Genomic DNA, 18352 nt, shown 5'->3' with positions numbered 1-18352 from the left:
GCAAAGGCAGCAGATGCTCAACAGTGAAAAAAGTCACTTCCGGTTTCAAGGAGAAAAAATGCATTAAAAATGTCACTTCCAGTTTCATGGTTGGGCTCAGTCTGAGCCTGGCAGAGGCCGTGGATGGACATCTGTAGCCTCTGCTGAGCTCAGAGGACCCTCTGTGGTTTCACTTAACTGTGGGGGGTTCTGGAATGGAACCCCAATGGACTTACTTTTTAGGAACATCAACTGTTACCCTGCAGATGCCTGATCTTGTCTGATCTCAGAAGCTAAGCAGGGTCAGGCCTGGTTAGTACTTAGATGGGAGACTGCCTGGGAATACTGGGTGCTGTAGGCTTATATACCATAGTCTTTCAAGACTGAAGGTTGCCAACCATTTAGAAACATCAGTATATGTTTTGTGCACAAACTGCTTTCAGTGACAGGATGTGGTTTAGATATGAACTTGTAATTATGTTGTAATTATACATATTTTTATTTGTTGTCTTTACTATCATGCTGTGTTGTGTTGGCTACTACAAACTATTTTTATATTGAGTGATGAGGGTTATTTTTGCAATTTCTCTTGATTGCGAATTTGTCTGTAGCATTGTTCCCTTGTAAGATTGAGAGCCCAATCCTATGCATGTCTACTCAGAAGTAAGTTCCATTTTAGTTTATGGCACTTACTCCCAGGTAAGCGTGGATAGGATTCCAGCCTGAGTGAGAGACATTCACCAGATGAAATTTCAGGGGGAAAAGACATACCGTACTGCAAGTTTTCCTGAAGAAAAAGCTGAACAGCAGTTGTACTGGATAAACCACTGCTGCCACAACTATTCCAACTGCAGTGCTCTCGGCTGTAACAGAAGTCTGACTCCCCACAGATTTGCTGCAGAAGAAAAATGTAGATTTGCAGCCTGCATATTAACTGAGCTCACTGAATGTACTCTCTAGTGTGCACAGGACTGCACAAACAGAAACTATCCTCAAATTTATCCTCCCCGCCCCCCACCAATGCAGCTGTGCCAAAAAAGGTATGTGTTGCGTCCAATGGGAGTCCGAGGAGAAGAAAGGGGCAGGGAGCTCCGCAGTGTAGGGGATAGGATCCAGTGTGCATAGCTGCTGCCAAATCCACCCCTTCAACCCTCTCTCCACCCTCTGATCCTCTACCCTCCCTGCCAACAGCCTCGCCCCAGTGATGGTCCAGTGGGTGTGGCGGGAACCAGCGGTGGTCTTGCGACGTGTGCACAAAATGGCCACTGGTGGAGCACTGTACTCCCTGTCAACAGCCATTTTGCAACAGCAGAAGTGCCTTCTACTGTTGCAACGCACTCCACCTGTCAGCCTGTATTTAGCAAAACACACCCCAATCCTTGATAGGATAGGGCTGTTAGATTTTGTGAACAAGGGATCTGATACTTATTCTGGGCCACAATGTTGCATTACACATATAAATAAAAGTGGACTCAGCTTTCTGAGGATTCAGCTTTTAGGCAACACACAGTATGCCACTTTTCAAAGAGCCTACTCTCTAGAGCAGGGGTGGGCAAACCCTGGCCTGGGGGCCATTTGCGGTCCTTGGGATCCCTCAATCAGGTCCACAGGGAGTACCCAGTTTCCAGTGAGCCTCTGGCCCATCAGAGACTGTTGGAGTCTGCGCTGGCCAATGACTGCCAGTTGAGACCGCCAGATAGAAGCTGCAGGACAAGTTGGAGCCTTTTATTTTCTGCTTTCACCTAGGCATTATTTTTAAACCACCACCACCCCCATTGCCTCTGAACAACTTATGTCTCCATGTGTTTTCTGGCTTGGTCTGGCTTGGTCAATATGTTTTCACTATGCAAGAGGTGTGTGGAAAACAGTTTATAGTTCTTATGTGGTTCTACATGCCTGTATTATAGTTCTCATGTTTATTATAAATAAGCTCATTAAAATTCATTCATTCATATAAGTTCCATCTCTAATGTATTCATTTATGTAAATTTATATAAATGTATTCAAGTTTGAAATAGATATTAATTCTTTTTTTCCCCAGCTCGACACAGAGAGATGATGTGGCCTCCCTGCCAAAATATTTGCCCATCCCTGCTCTAGAAAATCACTCCACCACACAGTGGCTATGGGCACAAAGGTAGGAATCTGTAGTGGGTTGTTCTGAGGGCCCTTGGCAGATGCCCAGCAATACCAACCCTAAGCATCAGCTGTCACTTGGACTGGCAGCTCCAAAGAACAATTTGCTTTAGGATTGATTAAGGTCTCAGAATTTGAGTCCTTAATCAATCTAGTCCTTTTGATTATCAATCAAAATAATACACTAATCAATCTAGTCCTTTTGATTATCAATCAAAATAATACACTAATCAATCTAGTCCTTTTGATTATCAATCAAAATAATACACTAATCAATCTAGTCCTTTTGATTATCAATCAAAATAATACACTAGCCCTAAGCATCAGCTGTCACTTGGACTGGCAGCTCCAGAAGAACAATTTGCTTTAGAATTAAGGTCTCAGAATTTGAGTCCACTTACCTATAGTCCACTGAGCTCATGCCTACCTTGGGTTTGCACCTGAGTTCCCCTATGAGCTCCTGTGAAGAAGATGCAAAGACCCACCTGTGACCCTCAACTCCAATAGCTCCATACCAGATGGCACATGCAGCTAAAAAGAGGGTAACCATGAGCATGCAGCAAGTGAGCCTCTGCACCCGGGTAAAGCGGCTACTAGGAGGGCGGCTCCAAACAGAGAGCCAAATGTGCCAATCAGAAAATCCAAGCTGCATCTGTGCTGGGAAAATTCTGGAAAAGCATCTCAGTTCCTGGGGACCTAAACACATGAATGGAAACCGTTATCACTTTGTCTTCCTCCATCTTCACCTAATCTTGCCTTCTAATAGTTACTACCATTAAGTTATCATCACTTTTTCCAATCTTCATTACCATCTTCATAATGATTTAATTCTTCAACTCATCACTATTTTAGGGTACCAATTAGAGGTCTTACATTTTTCACATACGCAAACTGACATAGACTTAAGAATATCACCTCCAAAAATGTGAAGTCAAGGTGTTTCGCGCCAAAGTACTTTTGTAAAAATTAATGCCTTGAACCACTTCTAAATGCTATTTTTGGTTTGCTGAAATGAATAAAATCTCTTGCTAGAGGTGAGAAAAAGAAGGGGGGTGTTTTAATTAAAAATGACATCTGTACCAAAATCAATGTTTCCCAATTTTCAGAGAAATGTGAAACATTTGTAAAAATGTTCAGCTATTTAGCAATGGTAGAATATTTGGAGAGAGAAAAAAAGAGGAAGCAGACAGTAGGAATAAATCAACAATTGTCATAACAGAGGGAAGTGGGGATCTCCAAGGATCTGTCTTGGGACCAGTGTTTTTAATTTGATCATAAATGATCTGGAGTTAGGAGTGAAATGCAAGGTGACCAAGTTAGCAGACGACAGCAAACTATTCAAGATAGTAGAGACCAAGCAGATTGTGAGGAGCTCCAAAAGAACTTCTCCAGATCAAGTGAATGGGCAACCAAATGGCAATGTACAATGTCAAAAAATATAAAGTGATGCAAGTTGGGACAAAAAAAGCCCTGCTACACAAAATATGTACTCATGGGGTTCGGGTTTTTCTGTAGTGAACAAGGAAAGAGACCTGGGGCTTGTGGTAGATAGTTCCATGAAAACATTGCACATGGCAATGATGAAGATGGCAAATTCCATGCTTGGGGTAGAGGTGTTTGAAAACAGTGTTATTTATTTGACTCAGAAGATAGCCCATTGTATTAAGTAAGACTTAGGCTGTAATTCTATTTTGCTCACTGCAAATGAACACCTCTAGCTAGGGGTCATTAGGAAGAGGAACAGGAATAAGATTGCTAGTACTACATTGCCCCTATACAAGACACGGGGGCCAACCGCATTTGGAATTTTTGTACAGTTTTGCTAATAACACTTCTAGGAGGATATGTGTAGAGCAGGAAAAAGTGCAAAAAAGAGCAGTCAAAATTATCAGAGATCTAGGGCATCTTCCTTATGAAGAAAAGTTATAGCATTTGGGGCTTATTAGCTTTGAAAAAGAGTTGATTGACTGGGTGGTATGGTTGAGACTCATAAAATTAAGCATGGAGTTGAGAGAATGAATAAAGAGAGGGTTTCTCCCTCTCTCACAATGTTAGAAACAGGAATTACCCATTGAAACTGATGGGCAGGAGACCTACAGCCTAACTCACTCCCTACTCAGCAATGCAGCAGTGCCAGCACAGCACCCGCTATATCCCACAGGGGAGTTGAGGCCTCCTTGGGGTAAGGGAACATTTTTTGCCTTGTCCTGCTGGGCTATTGGGTCTACTTTGACCTGCACCAGATTTGCAGCTAGTGCAAGTCTACATGGACACATGAGGTCAGGACTGGAGGTCAGGAAGGGATTTTGGATTCAGTGGATGCTGCTGCTGTCAAACACACCCCATTCCAGGTCCCAATCTGCCCTCCTTCCTGCTTCCATTGCCATCCACATCCTACCCTCAGATCATAACTCCATCAGGCTAAAACTCACAGGCTGCCAGGACCTCCTTCTCCACCATTCCTTCATTCTTTTCATTTTCTACCGACAGCCAATCCTCCACTATGAAGAAATACATATTATCTGTCTGCTTGTCCCACACAATGACATGCTGCAGATACCAAGATGGATCCAGACCTGGACATAAAGAGAGAAAGGTGGCAAGGCAAACATTTTCAAAATCACTAACTAAATGGAAGTTGGACAAAGGGAGGTTAATACTTCTTCCCAGTCTATGTAACTATGGAACCACAAAATGTGATGATAGCCATTTGCTCAGATGGTCTTTGAAAGGATAATTCATAGAGAACAGATCTAGTAAGGGCTGTTGGCTAGGACAGCTAAATGGAATCTTCAGTCCAGTGGCGTTCGCTAGGGAGGTGCAGACCACACCGGGTGACGCGCAAGGGGAGTGATGCGCTAAAATCGCGGGTTTAGGAGCAACCCCATCGTGCCATATACCGTTGGATGTGGAATTTCCAGCAGAATACAATGCAAAAAACCAAACCGAAATAGCTCCTTTCCTTCAAAATTTATGGCCAAAATACTGGAAAGAAAAAAATGCATGGAGCCCTATGGAACGTGAAACCAAGCCGTATCGCGCGTTTACTCGCGAGTAGGCATACTTGCCTTAGTGCATCGGAAAGGGCAGGCTGAGAGGATTCCAATGACACCTGAATGGTCCTTATCCAATAAATGCAACCCCCAAAAAACACCTAAGAATGAGGTCCCTCCCTCCCAGTTGCAGGTGTATTGAGCCCTATGGAAAGCGAAACAAAGCCATGTGGCCGCGTTTACCCGTGGGTAGGCAGACTTGCCTTAGTCCGTCGGAAAGGGCAGGCTGAGAGGACTCCAACAACGTCAGAATGGCCCTGATCCAATGACTGCAGTCCCCCAAAAACACCCAAGAAGAAGGTCCCTCCCTCCCTCCCAGTTGCAATTGTATTGAGCCCTAAGGAAAGCAAAACAGTCTCACAGTTGCGTTTACTCGCGAGTAGGCAGGCTGCCTTGGCTGGTGGTCAGGCCAAGCAAAAGGGAATGTGAGGACACTAGAATGGTCCCGATCCAGTGGAACTGGAGCGCAACAAATGCTTCAGAGGGCAGCCTCCCCCCCTCCACTAAAAAGGACAAAAAAAGGGGCTTCAGCTGGTAAGGGGAGATTTTCTATTTTGCACTTGCAAAGCCAGGTGGGTCTTTATCTGGATATGCTTGAAATAGAATAACTTTAAACTGGGCACTGGGGAGGGCTGGAAATCTCACTGATTCTTTTGGGGGGGTGTTATTGCAGGCAGGCTACAGAGAATATTCACTTGATGGAATAGGGCTGGCTCCCCCTTATTTAATTACTTCTTTTATTTTAAGTTAATTATTTATAATTATTTTAATTTGCTTGATGATGTCACTTCTGACCATGACATCACTTCCAATGGGTCCTGGACAGATTGCCATTCTAAGGAGTGGGTCCCGGTGCTAAAAGTTTGAGAACTGCTGCAACAAGGTGTTAGTAAGTTGACATAGGGGTGTGTGTGTGTGACTCTACAAGTTTTCAAAATCACTAAAATCAGAGTTTGTAGGAATAATACCATCATGTTATATATCAATCAATGTGTATTTTCATGCAGAATGCAATGAAACAAACCACACGGAAATATCTGTGTTCTATCAAAAGGTACAGCCGAAAAGCCAGTGGGGGCGGGGCAATGGTACATCACCACCTGGGGTGTTGCCCCGCCCACTGCATGGAGTGATGCACAGGCCTCCTGCACTGAGTCACATGAATCCTAGTGATGCCACTGCTTCAGTTATCAGAGATACTTTACCAGATCTGAGGACAAATGGGAATGTCATCACCTTCATACCCTGCTTGTGACACCCAACCGTGTCTGGCTTGGATCATACTGTTTCTGTTCACAGCAAACTTGCAAGACTAGGTTTTCTGAACTGAATGCATTTTGATTTTTAATGTGCAGAAAATAAAGACACTCCCTTATGGGTCACACCAGTGTTATCGTGCCAGATGCGAATCTTCCAAATCTCTCCTAGGTTTGCATTCGTCTCTACTTGGAAAATATCTTGACTGTTTCTCTGGAAGGCCCAACTCTTGTCCAGGTGCCGGGAACCACTTTTGTTCAACCCATATAAGCTGATCCCTACATGGGCTGTGGTACCTTGAATAAAAATACCAGAAAACATCAGGTTTTCTTACACCTCTATGGAACTCAGTTAAATCTGCTCTCCTGTGAATGTTTAGATTTTTACATTTTGCATCTGGGCTTCACTGCTGATGTCTTCACCTGAAAATAAAGTCAGTAACAGATTATGGGAAATGAGCACTGAACAAGTAACCAGAAAATATTTCTTTACCCAGCATGTAATTGACCTGTGGAACTCCTTATCACAAGATGTGGTGATGGCATCTGGTCTTGATGCCTTTAAAAAGGGTTTGGACAGATTTATGGAGGAAAAGTCCATCACAGGTTACAAACCCTAATGGGTAAATGCAACCTCCTGGTTATAAAAGTAGGCTATCTCTGAATGCTGTATACAAGGGAGTGCAGGATCCAGATGTCTTGTTGTCTTTTGTGGTTACCTGAGGCATCCGGTGGTGGACATTGCCCTGAGGCACTGTGAGATACAGGGAGCTGAACTAGATGGACCTTTAGCCTGATCCAGCAGGGCTCTTCTTATGTTTTTATGCTTTTAAAGCAGTGGGAATTTGCCCTGATACAACAATTTCACTTTGGAAGCTCAGTGCGGCTTTGGCAGAGCAATTGCGGGGAGCATGTAAGGCTGCCCCCCCTCCTTGTGTGCTCCAGTTCTAGTCACAATTGCCATCCTGCATAATTATTTTAAAGGAATAGGTGCTTCAGGTTGGAAGCACACTTCTAGAGTGTACATTTACATGCTCATGTAGTTTGGCCCTCGTTAGGATGATTTTTTGCAAAAGCATCTTAAATGATAATGAATTATTTAAGCCCTAAACAGGATAATTCATTATATACATCACCTATCTCGAGTAATCAGCTGTCACCTTAAAGATCTCTACTTTATTCCACTAAAGCAGTATAATTAATTACTTTTCTTAGAAGCAGTGTAACCAGTTTATGGGTGGGTGTCACAATCTTTAGAGACAGAATAAATTGGTTACACTGTCTCTAAGAAAAGTAGCTAATTATACTGCCTTAATGGTATAGATTAGAGATCTTTAAGGTGACAGCTGATTATTTAAGATAGGTGATTGCAAAGACTCCACTGTCAAAGACAGCTCTGTATAGACTTTTGATGACTGCACTGTCCCTTCATTGAAGTTATAGCAGAATTCCTATGTTGACGAGCCACTATGGCACAAGGCAAAAGGAGCCCAGCAACTGAGAAAAATATATTTTGCAAGTGCCAGAGACCTTACAGCAGTTCTGCTCAATCTCTTCTCTCTCCCTTGAAATCAGAACACCTATAGGGGTGTGGTGGTCTGTCTTTGACAGCCAGGGCTCTGAGGGGAAGCATACCTCCTCAATAGACCACAGTTGTCATCAGTTGCTAATCAAACTGCCATCAATTGCTCTGGAGAGCTGCAATCAATCAGGCATTCCTGCCTGTTTGACTGCAGCACTCTGATTCACTGCAGCACTCCAGAGCAATTGATGGCAGGCAGGCAAGAACTACTGTTTCTTGTAGCTGAGTAGTTTGGAAAAGAAAGGGAAGGGAACATTCAGGCATATGACTGAATCCCCTGATGGATTCCAACCCTGAATCTTCTCCATTCTCCCATGGACTCCATCTCTGGCCCTCCATCCCGTTTACCAATTGCCATGCATGACATCCTACAGATCACAGTCTCTTGACCATAACAATTAGTCACTGCAGCACTATCATTTCCTTGACAGGAGAGGCGACAGTAAGACTGAGAGTTGACACTATGCACAGCACAACTTTTTTATCTTCAAGTTTTCTAGCCACAGGTTGCTACCGTTGGGGCTCTTTTAGAAGTGATTTCCTGAAGTGATGTCATGCATGCTAAGGAGAAGGTTCTGCTGCAAATCACAAATTGTCCTAAATTTATGAATTTCTTTTTTGTTATCCAAAAAAGGGTACAAACTGCAAGAGAAGAGATTTTGACTGGACATCAGGAAAAATTCCTGATGGTAAGGGCGATTCAGCAGTGGAACAGAATGTTGAGGGAGGTGGTAGATTCTCCCTCACTGGAGATCTTCAAGTAGAGGGTTGATAAGCACCAGCTGGAGATGCTCTAGGAGGATATCCTGCTACATGCAAAGGGTTGGACTAGATGACCTTTTAGGTTCCTTCGGACTCTAAGATTCTATGAAAGCACACATGAAATTCAACTGTGGACTAAGGGCCTCCACGTTAATGACTCCCAACTTTCAAAAAATGGAATGTGTGTGCTCACATAACCCCAGAGCAAGGTAGTGAAAAATACATGTTTTAATATTTTAAAGTAAAATTGACAACATTCCCCACTTCCCATTGCATCTCTGGAAAAAAATCAAGCTATCATTTCAAGGCAAAATAAGGTGAACTTCTTAAGGGGGTTCTTCAGGAACACCACAGCAAAGGAATGCCTTGGTAGAACAAGCGATAATGGAGGGATGAGTACATAAATGGACAGAGGCAAAGTTATACCATCATCTCCAATCACATCCCAAACCGCGCCTAGCAGGTGAGAGATCAGGACTATGTCATTTCAGACCTTACATGATTATTATTATTATTATTAACAGTATTTATATACCGCTTTTCAACTAAAAGTTCACAAAGCGGTTTACAGAGAAAAATCAAATAACTAAATGGCTCCCTGTCCCAAAAGGGCTCACAATCTAAAATTAGGCTACAATTATGAAAGAAGCTCAAACATTTGCTAAAATGCAGCAATATTTTAAAAAACAGGATAATACCTGTTTTTTAAAGAAAAAAAGCAGGAATGCAATATTGGGAGAAGGGCCACCTGGATTCTTAGGAATAAATGAATGAACAAATAGTTTTAATATCAGCAGAAAATGTTGGTTTAGAGAAGCTCCTTAAGTAACAAATGGTCATTAGGACAACACTGTTCCCTGTACCTGAGCCTCTTTTCCAACCAGTCTTCACCATCACCCAGTACTTGTACCGTCCAGGCTGGCCACACCGAGGTATAATCCCCACACGAGTGATGTCAATATCGTCCAATTTGTGGGATATCAGTGCTACCACCAGGTAAATTGAGAAGAGAACACAGCAGGTGATCACTGCCAAAGGGCTCTGCCGGGTGTGCTCCCTCTGTAAACAGAACACAGGCCAGGACTGGAGAAAAGTTGCAGGAGAGCTTCTACCATAGGTTAAAACAGGGCACAAGGGAAGAAAATATAGCAAGAAATAGTGGTCAACTTCTTCATCCTTGACCACACTAAAGTTACCTACAGGAATGACAACAGTTGCTCTCTATCATACCTTTATGGATGGCTTATTGAGAGGCCAATTCTGTAGAGCATTCATAAGAAGGGTGTCTTATTTATACATTCAGTAGGCAAAATACATCCAGTTCCATCATATTCTACCACTCCCCAAGTCCCGTCTTTGACCAACTGATTTTGCATTAAGTCTAAGTACTTAGGCCTTTTCTCTGACTTCATATTCTTATCCCCTAAAACATGCCAAGAACCTTTTAGCTAGCAGGTTATTAATCTGTGGAACTCCTTGCCACAGGATATAGTGATGGCATCTGACCTAAATTCCTTTAAAAGGGGATTGGACAGATTTCTGGTAGAAAAGTCCATCACAGGTTACAATCTGTAATTGGTAGTGCAAGCTCTGGGTTTTAGAAGTAGGCTTCCTCAGAATGCCAGATGCAAGGGAGTGGCAACAGGATGCAGGTCTCTTGTTGTCTTGAGTGCTCCCTGTGGCATCTGGTGGGCCACTGTGAAATACAGGAAGCTGGACTATAGACCTTTGGCCTGATCCACTGGGGCTCTTCTTATGTTCTTAGGAAGGAAAAAGTAACACCTGCAGAAGTCACAATGCATTGACTAAAAGAGGAGTACCTGGCAGTGTACCATACATGACTAGAGAACTACATTTAGATGGGCGAGTGGATGTGGGTCACATGGTCTTATGGCCTGGAATATGCTCACCATTAGAGCTGTGCAGTACCCTTAGGTAGGTTAAGGTTGGCAAGATGGTGCCTAGTGGCTGACATGGTCTAAATCACCTTCCACTTGCCTAACAAAAATTCTTAACTCACCGGTGGCAAGAGGACAACACTGTGAGGAGGCACAAAAAGACTAGCTCCAAAGATGGTGAGATGCTCTGTCAGACACACAATCTCCTTGGGGCTGGTGGCAGCTGTTGGGATCACTCCCTCTGTGCTCCACTGCATGCTAGGAAAATGGAAGTACTGGCAGAGACTGGCAAAAACTGAGACGTGGACACTGACAGCAGAGCAGCAGAAGTGGCTGGTGATGTTAATGTAATATTCCTGATGAGTCTCATTGAGGTGGTGGCTGGATAGAACAGATGGATAAATAGAAAATAGGTTGTATTTAGCACAAATGACAAAAGCCCAATAACATCACCCATCCATGAAGCATGTTGCTGTTAGAGGTCTGTTCACATTTCCTAGAGCCTTCCTGGATGAATGAAATGTTGGTGGCTTTACATTAGCTGTTCTCCCAGCAAGTGGAGTTTTGGGGCAAGACCTATCAAAGACCTTAGAAGGTGCAGACAGCAATCTCAGCCGATCTTTGACAGCAGTGCCAGTTTCACCATTCTCTTTGTCTATGAAGATGTGCGTTGCCATTTCTTAGCAGCAAAGTACCACATCGTCCCATGCAATTGAAGGTGGTTTCACAGGTGCAGGAACTGTGATCACAAATCTGTTGGGTACATTTTCAAATGTCATAAGAGGAACACCAATCAGTGACATATGGCTGAGTCTGTGCTCTTCAGGAACCTCAAAACTTTCAACATCTAGAGGATTATAGGAAAAGAGATTCTCCTTTTCTGGACATTCCTCTATTACCATACTGCAACGTTCCACTCCATTTGTATTTTCAGTAGCCTTTTTTGCAGATAATGCCTTCTTTCCTTTAGGGATTTGATTCTGTGTTGCTCCATGAAGCATGTATTTTATGACTTTTAAATGTTGTTAGCCACCTTGGGTGCCCTCCAGAGAAAAAGGTGGATTACAAATCAAATAAATAAATAAACCCCTCCACCCCCCAGATATCTGCAGTGACAGAATTACAGCCAGTTAATAATCTCTCCAATCAAGAAAGGAGGGGGTGCTAAATCAATATGCATATACCTCCAGGTCTTCAGCAGAAATTCCCAGGGGTTTGTCTTCTCTGGAGTGATCTCACTTTAGTGTCCATTTTATGTTCCATATTATGCTTGGCAAGTATGTGTCATCTTAAAGATGCATTATTACTAGGTACTTTTTTCAACAGTGCCGATTAGTACTCCCTAAGGCATCTGGTGGACCACTGTGATATACAGGAAGTTGGACTAGATGGGCCTTTGGCCTGATCCATCTGGGCTCCTCTTTTATTTTTCAGTGCTGAATAGGGATTCTCACTTCTGCTCTATTGTTTGAAAGTGACAGCTCTTGACAGATCCCTCTATTTCTTTAATAGGGCACAAGATGCAAGCTTGGGAATGCAAAGTTGTGCACAGCAAGCCTAGAAACCACGGTTCAGTCTTTAAAAGATATATTTTTTCCTATGGGATCTATCTTCCCCTCCTTCCTCCTGGAGAACAAAAAGTTCCCAGAAGGGTGACTGTAGATATGCTGAGTGTTATCTGGACCCCAATGAATCCAATGATAGCAGCACTGTGACAGTTTGCACATAAGCAAATTTTTCTCTTCTTATCAAAGTGCTCTCTGACCCCAAGATGCCCCTACCAAATTGAGACAATTGGCCCATGCCCCAGTTATAAATCTCACAGCTGCAGAATTGGGTAATCCTGTCAAGAGAGAATAGATACCCCTATCTCCCCTTCCTCAATAAATTGATAATAAATAAGTTGCCTAGGAAATGGGCAGAGAAGTAAATTCTGGACATAAAGAACTGATAATTTGAAGTCAGGAGTGAGTTCTACTGGCTAAGAGACTCTCTCATCCCATGTATACAATGCTTATAATCAGGGCCTCTGAGAGGAATTTTATCAGGGGGTACAAAGTTTCTTTTGGGCCCCTTTGCAAAGGGGGAAGAGAGTGGGGGAGGGTGGTGACGGGCAAGCAGAAAAGGGGCAGGGTAGAGACACCTGGAAAAGTGTTTGGAGCCCAGGTCTACCAACCCATACGGTATCAATAGCGTCCCCAGCATCCCTTGTTGTGGTAGTGTTGCCAGCATCCCATGCGGGCAACATGTCTGAGTAGATAGGAAATTGTAAGATGCCAGGAACTTTCTGGGCCCCCTCCTTTGGCTCCTGGGCCCCCCTTTTGACCCTGGGCCTGGGTACAAATTACCCCCTTTACCCCCCTCTCCTAGGTCCTGCCTATAATTGTCCAGAGCAGAAAACTTTAAATTGTATTCTCATTATACCCCACCTTTGGTATGTTAGTGAGACTTCCATAGTTCAGTGTCATTGTGCCTTCATTTTCATCTGGGTCCTCAGAGACTCCATGCTACCGCAGAGCACTGGGAAAGGTAAAACTGCCTCTCTGATTTACTCTCTCTGTATCTTGGCCTTCACTTATACCCCAACCCTAAGTGTTTGTTAAGTTGCTGCAGTGCACCTTCTGATGTCGTAAAACACTTTCTAGCTGTTGCCAATGCAACATGACAGAGAGTGAGAACTGCTGTTGGAAGTTGCAAGTGGCCAGGTCCATGTGGCAAACAAATTTGTTGTTGAGTGAGACTGCTGTTGGAAGCAGCAAGTGGCCAGGTCCATGTGGCAAACAAATTAGGAAGGATGAGTTTAGACATACTCTCAAGAAAATTTAGACTCTGGTTGTATAAACACTTACGGAGATGAAATCAAAAGGGTGACCTCCCTGCTGTTGGTTTCTTCCCCCAGGAAATTAGAAAAGATAATTTCTTCCTTCAATGTGTAGTGGAACTCATTGGGTGATGGAGCATTGTGTCCATAAAGACAAAGATAGGATTCCTTTTTCTGGCTGAAACCTGAGCCTTGGTGCAGAAGAGAAATCAGTTTTAGTATATTTGCAACATAAATATTATACAAAAAAATAAAATAAATGTAAGTAAGGGATGAGAAAAAAGAATATGAGGAGCATATTCATAATCAAAAACATCAACACAAACAATAAAAATGACTTTAAATATGTCAGAAACAGGAAATCTGGCAGGAAGCTGGTTTTTTCCCCTCATATAATGAGGGAATAAAAGGGAAGTCTAAAAATAAAATGGACACTGCAAAGAAAATGAGTGAACTCCCTTCACTGAAGGGCAGATATATCTACCTGAACTGATCATCTCGGAGAGGGAGTCTGAGGAACTGAGTCAAATGGAAGTAACAAGGGATGCAGTTTCAGAGCATACTAACAAATTAAAATGTAAGAAATCTGTGGTGTGGTCACAGTTGAAACACTGTGTACAGTTCTGGTTAACATACATCAATAATAGGTATGCCAGCCCTCCAGGAATATCCTGGAGTCTCCAGGAATCATCATCAATCTTTAGGTGTCTACTAAAACTAATCCTGAAGATTTTAAAAGGGCCCCCCCCCCCAGAAACTTCCAACATTACATCAGATTGAAAAATAAATCTCCAAGAATAGCTTCAGTCAAAGACGGCAACAAGCAGATACTGTAGAGTTGGAAAAAGCAACCCCTCCCCCCAAAAGGCAACCAAGTGATCAGAGTCCTGAAGCACCTTCCTTATGAGGAAAGCCTACAGTGTTGGAGTCTTAGCTTGGAAAAAAGGATACCTCACCAAAACGCAATATGAACAGAGCTCCTGAGTCTGGCTTGCCTGCTGGTTCTCCCATCTTCTTTGTTTCTGCCACACTTACCTTTTAGTACAGTGACATTGAGATGGATATGCGTCCCTGTACCATTGCTTCCTGACACCACTTTCACAGTAAAGTTAACAGACCCCTCTGGTGGGATGAGGATGTGGGTCTGGGACAAGTTCTGCGGCTTCTGCTTCCCAGTTGGCAATCTCAGGCTAATGAACCACTCCTTTTGCAGGTTGGTCACTGAGACAGGTGCGCCTGCAGGGGTGGTGAATTCCAAAAGTGCAAGATGGGTAGAAATAGCAGAATTCATGTAGTAGTTGAATGGGAAGGGGTTGACGGCCAGATCCATGGTGACCTGCACAACTTCTTGGCTCCCTGCCAATTTTTCAGCAAGTGCTGAGGGCACAGAGAAGAGGCACCCTTCAGAAGCGGCTGTGCAGAGCAAGTTGCTGGAGTCTGCCCTTTTCCCCTGAACATGGATATCAGAGACAGACAGTGACAGAGTCTCCTCATTCAGCATGCGGGACTTCATCAAGGACTTAATTAGTGCATGAGTGAGACTGAAGGCTGTTGAAACTTGGTTCCTGAAGCCTTGCTCCCTTGACAAATGAAGGCTATCCACTGTGGGGGGAGTTTTATCAGCAGTGGTTAACAACCTCCCTGGGAACAATAGTATGCAAATTATTTATTAAATCCATTTTTAGCCCACCCATGTGGGCATGCAAAGCTGCTTACATACAATCATAAAACAATATAAAAACACAGCAGTAAAACAGGAAAAGCCAGATGCAGCAGTACAAAAGCCATAAAAACATCAGTAGTAGATACAAATATAAAACATACCATCAGGCGGCATAGGGCCCAATCCTATTCAGCTTCCCAGCACAGATACAGCAGTGCCAACAGGGTGTGTTCCACATCCTGCAGTGAGGAGGCAGTCACAAAGGCCTCCTCAAGGTAAGAGAATGCATGTTCCCTTATCTTGGGGCTGCATTGCAGCTGCAACAGTGCTGGACATTTGGATAGGATTGGGCCCGTTGTCCTTAAGTTACTGCTACACTCATTCTCACCATCTCTCTTTAAAGAGCTATTCTCACTTAATGACCTGAACACATTGTACACTCTGTGCAGCTTCACCATATTTTCTCCAACATGTCTGCCAGGAAAAAGACAGTATTCTCTTCCTATCATCTGTGCATAACTTAGAGTCAAGAAGGACAAGGCTCTAACTTTGACCTGACTCCCAGAGATTCATATGCTTATATAATAAGAAAGAAATACGAACTTGGCTTGACATTGGTATCTGGTATATTATCCTTTGTTGCTATGTAATGTGATAGCATGCCTTAGGTATTTGACTTGTATGAGTCATCCCTTGGCGCTCACAGTTTGAACAAAAGCATTAAAACTGACACTGATAGGTTCTAAAAGAAAGTATCTAGATGAGATGTTGCCAGTCCATGATCAGATCTCCCTTCTCTTTAAGCTCTTTCACCCCCCCCCCCCAAATAGCTGTTGGAAGGTTTTCAATTAGGATTACAACTGCAAGATGGGGGGAGATAGTTTGGGTGGCTCCAAAAGGGAATTGGACAAATTTATGGAGGATATGTCCAGCAATGGCTACTAGTCAATAAGGCTATGCACTACCTCCAAGTTCAGCAGTTGCAGGTAGATGAGTGCCTTCGTTCCTGTTTGTGGACTTCCTGGAGCCATCAAACTGGCTACTATATGAAATATGAGGCTGGACTAGATGAATCTTTGGCCTGGGCTTTTCTTATGTTATGTATTAACCCCTTCTCCAACACCCCTTTCATGGTGAAAATGGTCACCATGCCAAAGCTGTTATATATTTATTCATTACATTTATGCCCTGCCTGTCTTCCATCAAAGAACTCAAGGCACTATAAAGGTGGTTTCCCAGGCAGTCACCCATTGGTTTCCCTTTGGATTGGTCTAACACTAAAAGCATCTGAAAAAAGATAACACCCCTAAGAATGTGTTTCACTTCAGAGAACAGATATGAGAAGTTGGCTAATGGGACAGAAAGCATTCTGGTCTAGGAAGCGGGGGGGGGGGTGGGGGAAACAAAAACCTGAGTGAATTCCCAAGCGTAGGCTAACTGCCTCTCCTGTAGCAGTGGTGGCTGTCTGCCCTTGTTGCCTACCAAGGATTGCCAAGATGCTGTTGCCGGCAGAGAAAGGTGTTTCATGACCTTCTTCTGTTTCTCTGTGAATTACTTGAATCATTCTCTTGGCAGCCTCCAGCATCTGGGCACGAGATCCAAGACTGAGCTCTTCTGGGAATGCCTGATGTTGGAAGAAAAATGCCACATTCAGTGTCTGCCTCTCCTCCCCACAGTGTTAAAAAAATGCATCAGGTGAGTCTTTCACTTCCTTAATTTCCTCATTAAGAGCTTTTTTCTCTCATCATTCAAGATAAGGAGGTGCAGGAGAGGCCAGAGGGCTGTCCACACTCTCTCTAAGCATAATATTTTTGTCCTCTGCATAGGGAATACTGGGTGCTGTAGGCTTATATCATAGTCTTTTGAGACTGAAGGTTGCCAACCAACCGAGGAAAGAGAAATCTGCTGAGATGGATTATTAGATGCCACAGACAAAACCCCAGGTCTACCACAGATTTGTGGGGTGGAGTATTTTTGGCAGCAAATTGCCATTTATTTTTATTCTATTTTTACCATCATGCGGTGCTGTTTGGATGTTCTATCTCCGGTACTAAAATACCTTCAGTCACTTCTGCAACAGCCTATCTGACCTCAAGAGCATGACGATAATCACCAACTGAGACCTACCACACATGCCCTCAGTGCTGCACTCAGTTGAACAACATCCTTCACACTGGAGACATCCAGGGAGGCCAGTGCTGCAGTGACATTGCTGCGGATCGATATTCGGTCCCTTAATTCTTTCGTGTAATCCTGTCTTCCTAAATCCTGGGGAACATACAAAAATCCTATGCAGCAGGCATCTCAACTAGAGTAGAACAGTGTAAAAATGCCCAAATGCTCAAACAGTGCAAAAATGCCAAAGCACCAAAAAGCTTCAACCAGAGAAGTCAACAGTAGGGCCCAAGTACCTTACTTCCTGTACAGCTGAGGAGGCTCTCAGGCAAAGGGGGCTATTGGTCTGGTCTTTGTGTACTGCAACATCACCTGGATAACAGACAGAGAGGGTACTGCAGCTTCTCTGTCCAACTGGACCAGGTAACCTGGGACCCGAAAAGGGCCCAGCTAGTTCTGCATAACTCTTGTTTCAGGTTTAGCTCCTCAATCATGTCACAAGATATACAATTCCTGTGCTATGTCTGGGTCTGTCACCGTTTGGAACCTGGCAGAGACTGGCTTTGGAGGCAATGAGTCCACTTTTACCTATCAAGTAGATTCCAGAAGTTGGCAATGGTGGACTGCTGCTCAGTTCCTTGGTCATTGGCTTACGGGGTCCTGCAATGGGGACTCCATGGGCCAAATAACTGGTGCAGGTCTGCATGGACCCATGTTGCGGGATCGGGACCAAGAAGGGGGATAGGATTTGATGGCCACTGCTGCCACCAAACCCACCTCCTTCCCAGACCCAATCTGCCCATCCCCAGCTCCTCTCTCCACCCAGTTTCACCCTCTTCCTGCCCCTGTTCTATCCTCCCCCACCCCCTCCTGCCTCTTCCACTATCTTACCTATTCCAGTAGGCAGAGGGAGAGCTGGCAACACAGGTGGGAAGGCGCCAGCCTTCCCAGCAGTGGGCTGAGTAGTGTGCTATTGAAGTGCCCTTTATGACTGGCCCTGGCTGCTTTCTGGCAGTCCGTGCCAGCATGGGATCCTTACCAATGACGGCCAGTAAGTATGCTATTGGGTTCTTAGTTTTATTGATTT

General features: G+C 43.8%; 1 protein-coding gene across 1 annotated transcript in view; it reads right to left on the bottom strand.

The window, feature by feature from the left end:
- LOC136638845 (polycystin-1-like) overlaps positions 1 to 18352 on the bottom strand; it is a 75721-nt gene that overhangs the window by 23851 nt on the left and 33518 nt on the right. The window contains 10 exon segments of the mRNA XM_066612874.1: positions 751 to 874; positions 2517 to 2811; positions 4548 to 4691; positions 6554 to 6721; positions 9632 to 9807; positions 10772 to 11047; positions 13516 to 13678; positions 14523 to 15128; positions 16633 to 16774; positions 17278 to 17418. Of these exon segments, the coding sequence (XP_066468971.1) occupies positions 751 to 874; positions 2517 to 2811; positions 4548 to 4691; positions 6554 to 6721; positions 9632 to 9807; positions 10772 to 11047; positions 13516 to 13678; positions 14523 to 15128; positions 16633 to 16774; positions 17278 to 17418 (2235 nt within the window).

This window comes from Tiliqua scincoides, chromosome 2 (genome assembly GCF_035046505.1).
Source record: "Tiliqua scincoides isolate rTilSci1 chromosome 2, rTilSci1.hap2, whole genome shotgun sequence".
In the NCBI taxonomy this organism is placed as follows: Eukaryota; Metazoa; Chordata; class Lepidosauria; order Squamata; family Scincidae; genus Tiliqua; species Tiliqua scincoides.
This window is presented reverse-complemented; position numbering and strand designations above follow the sequence as displayed.